At 40.6% G+C, this 8759-nt stretch overlaps 1 protein-coding gene across 1 annotated transcript in view; it reads left to right on the top strand.

Annotated features, from left to right (window-relative positions):
• The first annotated feature begins 983 nt into the window (after nt 1–983).
• TRDN (triadin) overlaps nt 984–8759 on the top strand; it is a 151671-nt gene continuing 143895 nt past the window's right edge. Inside the window, exon 1 of the mRNA XM_033145391.1 lies at nt 984–1443. Coding sequence (XP_033001282.1) covers nt 1422–1443 — 22 coding nt within the window. The 5' untranslated portion in view covers nt 984–1421. The remainder of the gene's footprint in view (nt 1444–8759) is intronic.

Below are 8759 nucleotides of genomic sequence, written 5' to 3'. Positions count from 1 at the left end.
CCTGCAAGCCTCCCTTTGTAGGGTTCTTTATTTTTACACTGAACTTGGATTGGACATTTGAGGGCTGCATGTTAAAAGCCCCTCAAACAGAGGACTGTTCTCTGCAAATATGGCCACCCTAGTGCTGCAGCAGATACTATGCTGCTGGGGTGATAATAGTATTGGGCCACCTCAGACTTCCTTGCCAGAAAGGAGATAGTGATAGAGGATCCAGCTAAAGTTTTCTAATTGTGCAAAACTCGTATGAAGTTGCAATATAATGAATCAGCCCATTTGTCCATACAGTCCAGCATGGTCATTGATCAGTGGCTCTCCAGAGTATCAGGACAATACCTTTGCAAATTCTTATTAGCTGCCTAGGATCCTTTTGTAAGCTTAAAATCTGAACACTAGACAGCCTGTATTTTAATAAGGAGTTGCATGCATCTATTAACACCCTTGAAATTCCATGTTTTTAATACAAAATACCTTAGGCATAAGTGTACTTGAATCCCAAAGAAGTCACTGCTTAATATTTTTTCTGACTGCTGAAACACTTGTTAAAATGCATACTAGAAGCTTATACGCTGTCATTCTTAATATGCAGGCTCACAGATTTAAGGATTAAGTTACTGGAATAGATGCACTCTTGGTCAGATCCAGCAGGATTCTTCTTATAAACTAATGCAACAGCCACAACTAAAAAAAGAAGAAGCAGAGGGTAAAATGGTGTACTTCGGTGGTTTTAAGTGTCAACGGGCGATTTAACAGGGTGAAATTTACCTAGGTTTGTTTTCTTCTTTAGTCATTGTGACTGCCTTCATAGCACCCTCCCCAACCCAAATAAGGCCCGGAAAGAATGTGCTAAGAGTGTGCTAAGAATACATTTGAGCTTGGTTGGATAAGATTACAGTCAAGTCTATATTTCATATTTTGTGACCCAGACCTCAAAAGAACTGTAATCATATTTAAGAAGCTGCAGGGGCTTAAAACAGTTCTTCTCAGTTCCTTTGTGTTGTTGTTGCTGCTGCTGCTGCTGCTTTTACCTGCTTTGCCGTCTTATTTGGGTCTGGACACTTACAGAAAACAAGGAAAGAGTTGGTCCCTGAATGTGGTGCCCAGGATGCCAAAAAAGCCGCGCTAGAGATTTGCTGAGAGCCACGGCTATTTTTGTAAGGAGCTGATACTTTAGTCTGGGCTGCAAGCATTGCCTCGGGAAAGGGGTTAGTGTCTTGGGAGGTGGGGAGGCAGGGCTTCACTAAGAAGATAGTTCAAAAGAAGAAGAAAAGACCCCCCAAAGAAAAACCAGAACTGTAGAGGACTTCCCACCCATCCTTCAATTTGCCGTCTCCTGCAAAAGTCAGCGCTGACCCTGGTCATATCCTCTCAGCTGCCAGTACAACTTAACCTTTTCCACCAGAGTGTTCCTTACCGTCACCATTATGACAGAGATTACAGCAGAAGGTACTGTAACAATCTTGATGTTCTAATTGCCTGGAAATAATAAAAAAGAGAGAGAGATTTCAGCCTTGACATTTTTTAATAGACTCAGCCTGTGAGCATGATCTCTGGCTTCTAGGGAATTGCAGTTTTTGCTGTAGGGTGAGTTTCAAGGCAAGAAGCTGCTCTTCTACGGCAGCTGGAATTTGTACTAGTTAGTAAAGCTTGATCATCATACACCTCTAAAAATAGCCTTGGTCACATAACCTCAGCAATGCTTGCTTAGGCAGAGAGCGAAGAGATTAAAGTAAGGAGAAATGAAGGATCTCAATACTGGACGTTGCAGATATGGATATATATAACTTGTTAGCTTCTTGTTACAGGGGGGTAGCCGTGTTGGTCTGCCATAGTCGAAACCATAGTCTGAAGAAGTGTGCATGCACACGAAAGCTCATACCAAGAACAAACTCAGTTGGTCTCTAAGGTGCTACTGGAAAGAATTGTTAGCTTCTTGTTTGGTGCTACACACACATTTGTGAATAAGATTTATTTTTCTTTGAATTTGCCTTTCACCTGCTGAAGAACTTTTTTTAAGGGACCACGTTACCTTGTCTTTCCTGTTTCATAAATTCCATTTTGCATCTATAAGTTGACAATGTGCCTTTGCACACATTGCTGAACATCAAAGCTGAGTTTGCCACAGAGCACACGCTCTGCTTTAGTTGAGATTCCTGCATTGCTTCCACTGGGAGATACTCTGATGAGTGGGCTCCTATATGATCACCTGTTTAGGTACTCTTTGCACTGCTCATAACTATGTTTAGGCTAGTGATTTTTTTAATAAAAAAACTGTTCCATAAAACATGATGTGTGCACCTTAAAAAAAAAGTAGAGTGTGAAGACAAGGGATGAGGTACAAATGGAATTCATTTTGCATTTAAAGGGGAACTTGCCTTATTTTCACTTTCAGAAACAATATGCAAACTGCATTGCCAAATTCAGAGATGTGTGAATCTCAAAGAATGGCTGTATTTCAGTTTGCATATCGCTTCTGAAAGTGCGAATAAGGCGAGTTCCCCTTTAAATGCAAACTGAAACGCAGCCATTCTTTGAGATTCACACATTTCTGAATTTGGCAATGCAGTTCTCTAGCCAAGTAATGTCTACCGGAATGCGTGGTGGGGTAAAGCGTGCACAGCAATACATATATTAGTGAAAGCAACATACAGAAATGCTCCCTATCAGGAGAAATTGCTTTGCAAAAATGTATATGTTGGGCAAAATTGCATACATTAGGGGGAAATCACACTAAAATGCACATGGAATTTCGTGTTTGTTTGTTTTTTAAGAATGTGATGTGGAAATGTAAGGCGCTGAACTGTAAAAACCTAGTGAAACCAAAATAGACAGATACGCCTATCCCTATCTCTGTTTCTCTCTAATCTGTGTTGGCTGACTCTTACTGTCTAGCAGTTATGGAATACTTTTACAGTGCCATCCTACTCATGTCTGCTGAGAAGTAAGTCCCATTGAGTTCAGTGGGATTTGCTGTCAGTTAATGTGCATAGGCTTGCAAACCTTAATTTTAAAATGACCCTTCCAGGGCAGAACTTGACAGGGCTGTCCCTCAAAACAGGAGCCCACCCACCCACCCTCCCACTGTCACATTTCTCCCCATCCCATTTCTCCATATTTAATCCAGTGCAGGGTGAAGCACCTGTAGATTGAGCAAAACACTGGGATCCTAACCACCGAGAGACAGTCACTTAAAGATATGATCAAGACTTAAAGATAGCAGACTGTGCCATAATGCGTCATATAAATTCAGTTCTTGATACAAGGCTACACAATATTAATCCTGGAAGCCTTAAGCAATTAATACACTTTTGGAGTCCCTTGAGAACTTTGCCTAAGCAACGGGTAAAAAGAATGAGATCTGATCCTATAAATAAAGAAACAGTTATCTGGGAAATATGAATAGTTCATGAATAATTTTAATATGTCCTGACCATTAATATATACAAATAACATTTTATCCACCTGAATAAAAAAGGGTAATCTTCCCCCCCCCTTAAAATGCAGGCTTTTAAAAATCAAATGTTCAATTTTACAATGGAATCTAACACTAGCCTTTTCCATTGTGGATCATTCCATTTTCTTTCCCCAAGCTTATTACTGTGCTCTTTTTTTCCTATAAAGAAAAGTCTCTCAGATAATATTCTGTGCACTTTTTATTCACGAAACCAAGGCACTGTGCCCCAAGTCACTGCCGTTATTAATTAAATATGAAAGCAAAATATGCTTCATGTAAGAGGATTTGTGTTAAGCATTATTAGGGACTGAATCTGTTTCTTTGTAAAGATTGCAAAATTAATGGAGCCCAGGAACTTTTGCTCATATTCATAGTCAATAGTACATTTCCTAATAGCATTCCATAATAATAATAAAGCTGATGCAGTTATATATTTTCATCAGAGGTCTCCTGGACCTACATAGTGTTTGTGGGAGAAAATGCATGTGAAAAGTAAGAGTGCGAGAAGAGGGCAGAGGGGCAGGTCATTTTCATAAAAAAAATACTTAAAGTTATTTCACTCTAATAGCTTATTTTTGCATTGCTGACTCAAGGAGGCTTAGCTTTACTGACATTTTGAAAGAAAGAGAGAAAGAAAGAAAGAAAGAAAGAGAGAAAGAAAGAAGGAAGGAAGGAAGGAAGGAAAGAAAGAAAGAGAAAATGTTGCTTTAAATTTTATTCATGAATAAATTTGGAAGAAAGTGGCAAGCACTTATTCAAGTGCCAACTTGAATTAAATATTGGGGGACAGATAAACCCTGCCCCCACATAAAAAATCACAAGACATGACACCCACCCACACAATTTGAATGGCAATGCCCATCAACTGGGGGTGGGTGGGCGGAGGTGGCCCCCTCAAATATTATAACAAAAATTATAACAAAAACTAATCCATTCAAATACATATATTCAGACAGAGATTACAAACTCAAACTCACAGGGATGTGTACAATACAATAATCCATTACAGTACTGGAAATGAGAGTAGAATGCTGGCAAGTCCCATTGTCAGAACATAGTCCTCTACTCACCAAATTCTAGCTTGTGGGTTGACAAGTACACACACACACACACAAACGAGTTGCTAAGCCAGAGGCAAGATAGCTTTGAGCAGAAAGGAGTCTGTGTGTCTGTTTGGCTCTAGGGACATCTTTTTGCTGATCCCTACTGTAAAGCATTCCCAATGTGCCAGCTTTGTAGACAGCTTGACTTTTGTAATTCCTATTCTATCTGCTTGTGGGCCAAGGGAGAAGCAGCAATTCAAAAATGTCTGGAAAAATGGGAGTGCTGTTTACGTTAGATAATACTGACATGGAGGGACACAAGTATTCAGTTGCTAAAATAAATAAATAAATAAAAATTCTGGAAAATGTAATAAAGTGTCGTATCTGAGTGATCTTTAATTAAGAGTAAAACAAAATGAAATTAAGTATTATTTCTTTTGTTAAAACAAATAAATTGGGCATTTCTACAAGGTGAGTTATTTTAGTATCTGCATTGTTAATTTGCTTTTGCTTGAATCTTGCAATTAGTACCAGTTAATTTAAAATCTAAAGCTGTGGTTGAATGTACTGGAAGATGGGCAAGATATAAATGATGGGAAATAAAGGTTTCTTTTCCGAGCCATACTTACAGACTACGGGGACCCAAGCATTGTCCACCCATGGTCCCTAGCCCACAACTGAGAAGTACTTATCTAGTTGCTGTCTGAGAAAGAATTGAGCAAGATATTATGCCTAGATGACAACCTCTGTGACATTACCACAAGAATGTTGGGACAAACATGTTACAACCTGTCTTCCTGATGAGGACCACTCTGGTTAGGGCCTTCTGGCAGTTCTCTCCCTGCGAGAAGTGAGGTTACAGGAAACCAGGCAGAGGGCCTTCTCGGTAGTGGGCGCCCACCCTGTGAAACGCCCTCCCATAAGATGCCAAGGAAATAAACAACTATCTGACATTTAGAAGACATCTGAAGGCAGCCCTGTTTGGGGAAGTTTTTAATGATTGATGTTTTAATGTACTTTTAATCTTTTGTTGGAAGCCGCCCATAGTGGCTGGGGAAACCGGGCCAGATGGGCGGGCTATAAATAATAATAAAATTGTTATTATTATTAATACTATTATTATTATTTCTACTATTTATTTTATACATTGTGGCGCATAAATGGAATATAATGTTTTTGTCATTGATACATGGAAGTAATTCATCATTCATTTTAATGCTGCTGCAATACCACAATAGTGTTGCCACAGGCATAAAACAGAACAAATCAAGAGACGGGTAAAGTCTTACACTAGATCTTGCCTATAGTCTCTGGGGTATTCAGAAATGTAACTGACATATGCTTAGACGTTTAATGCAATCTAATAGTTCTCACCCCTTCATGGATCACTGCCTTGTCGTGGCGAAGGGGCTTGAATTACTCAGGAAGCTATGGACAGGTCAAGATGGACAGGTCATAGTGGAGAGTTTGGACCAAACGTGATCCACCTGGAGTAGGAACTGGCAAGCCACTCCAGTATCCCTGCCAAGAAAACTCCATGGACAAAGACAACAGGCATATAAAAGATATGACGCTGGAAGATGAGCCCCTCAGGTCGGAAGGCGTCCAACATGCTACTGGGGAAGAGCGGAGGACAAGTACAAGTAGATCCAGAGCTGATGAAGCGGCTGGGCCAAAGCCGAAAGGACGCACAGTTGCTGATATGCCTGGAAGCGAAAGGAAAGTCCAATGCTGTAAAGAAAAGTATTGCATAGGAACCTGGAATGTAAGAACCATGAACCTTGGAAAGCTGGATGTGGTAAAAAATGAGATGGCAAGAATAAACATTGACATCCTAGGCATCAGTGAACTAAAATGGACAGGAATGGGCGAATTCAGTTCGGATGACTATCATATCTACTACTGTGGGCAGGAATCCCGTAAAAGAAATGGAGTGGCCCTCATAGTCAACAAAAGAGTGGCGAAAGCTGTACTGGGATGCAATTTCAAAAATGATAGAATGATCTCGATACGAATCCAAGGCAGACCTTTTAACATCACAGTAATCCAAGTTTATGCACCAACTACCAGTGCTGAAGAAACTGAAATTGATCAATTCTATGAAGACTTACAACACCTTATAGAAATGACACCAAAGAAGGATGTTCTTCTCATTATAGGGGATTGGAATGCTAAAGTAGGGAGTCAAGAGATAAAAGGAACAACTGGCAAGTTTGGCCTTGGAGTTCAAAATGAAGCAGGGCAAAGGCTAATAGAGTTCTGTCAAGAGAACAAGCTGGTCATCACAAACACTCTTTTCCAACAACACAAGAGACGACTCTACACATGGACATCACCAGATGGGCAACATCGAAATCAGATTGATTATATTCTCTGCAGCCAAAGATGGAGAAGCTCTATACACTCAGCAAAAACAAGACCTGGAGCTGACTGTGGCTCAGATCATCAGCTTCTTATAGCAAAATTCCAGCTTAAACTGAAGAAAGTAGGAAAAACCACTGGGCCAGTAAGATACAATCTAAATCAAATTCCTTATGAATACACAGTTGAAGTGAAGAACAGGTTTAAGGATTTAGATTTGGTGGATAGAGTGCCTGAAGAACTGTGGATGGAGGCTCGTAACATTATACAGGAGACAGCAACGAAAACCATCCCAATGAAAAAGAAATGCAAGAAAGCAAAGTGGCTGTCCAATGAGGCCTTACAAATAGCGGGGGAGAGAAGGCAAGCAAAATGCGAGGGAGATCGTGAAAGATACAGGAAATTGAATGCAGATTTCCAAAGAATAGCAAGGAGAGACAAGAGGGCCTTTCTAAACGAGCAATGCAAAGAAATAGAGGAAAATAACAGAATGGGAAAAACCAGAGATTTGTTCAAGAAAATTGGAGATATGAAAGGAAGATTTCGTACAAAGATTACCACAATTAAGGACAAAAGTGGAAAGGACCTAACAGAAGCAGAAGACATCAAGAAGAGGTGGCAAGAATACACAGAGGAATTATACCAGAAAGATATGGAGGTCTCATACACCCCAGGTAATGTGGTTGCTGACCTTGAGCCAGACATCCTGGAGAGTGAAGTCAAATGGGCCTTAGAAAGCCTCGCTAACAACAAGGCCAGTGGAAGTGATGATATTCCAGCTGAACTATTTAAAATTTTAAAAGATGATGCTGTTAAGGTGCTACACTCAATATGCCAGCAAATTTGGAAAACTCAGCAGTGGCCAGAGGATTGGAGAAGATCAGTCTACATCCCAATCCCAAAGAAGGGCAGTGCCAAAGAATGCTCCAACCACCGCACAATTGCACTCATTTCACACGCTAGCAAGGTAATGCTTAAAATTCTACAAGGCAGGCTTAAGCAGTATGTGGACCGAGAACTCCCAGAAGTGCAAGCTGGATTTCGAAGGGGCAGAGGAACCAGAGACCAAATTGCAAACATGCGCTGGATTATGGAGAAAGCTAGAGAGTTCCAGAAAAACATCTACTTCTGCTTCATTGACTACGCAAAAGCATTTGACTGTGTCGACCACAGCAAACTATGGCAAGTTCTTAAAGAAATGGGAGTGCCGGATCACCTCATTTGTCTCCTGAGAAATCTCTATGTGGGACAAGAAGCTACAGTTAGAACTGGATATGGAACAACTGGTTGGTTCAAAATTGGGAAAGGAGTACGACAAGGCTGTATATTGTCTCCCTGCTTATTTAACTTATATGCAGAATTCATCATGCGAAAGGCTGGACTGGATGAATCCCAAACCGGAATTAAGATTGCCGGAAAAAATATCAACAACCTCAGATATGCTGATGATACTACCCTGATGGCAGAAAGTGAGGAGGAATTAAAGAACCTTTTAATGAGGGTGAAAGAGGAGAGCGCTAAATATGGTCTGAAGCTCAACATCAAAAAAACTAAGATCATGGCCACTGGTCCCATCACCTCCTGGCAAATAGAAGGGGAAGAAATGGAGGCAGTGAGAGATTTCACTTTCTTGGGTTCCATGATCACTGCAGATGGTGACAGCAGTCACGAAATTAGAAGACGGCTGCTTCTTGGGAGGAAAGCAATGACAAACCTAGACAGCATCTTAAAAAGCAAAGACATCACCTTGCCGACAAAGGTCCGTATAGTTAAAGCTATGGTTTTCCCAGTAGTAATGTACGGAAGTGAGAGCTGGACCATAAAGAAGGCTGATCGCCGAAGAATTGATGCTTTTGAATTATGGTGCTGGAGGAGACTCTTGAGAGTCCCATGGACTGCAAGAA

Source organism: Lacerta agilis, chromosome 3 (genome assembly GCF_009819535.1).
Source record: "Lacerta agilis isolate rLacAgi1 chromosome 3, rLacAgi1.pri, whole genome shotgun sequence".
NCBI classification, from domain to species: domain Eukaryota; kingdom Metazoa; phylum Chordata; class Lepidosauria; order Squamata; family Lacertidae; genus Lacerta; species Lacerta agilis.
The sequence above is the reverse complement of the archived record's forward strand: the minus strand, read 5'-3'. Positions and strand labels throughout refer to the sequence as shown.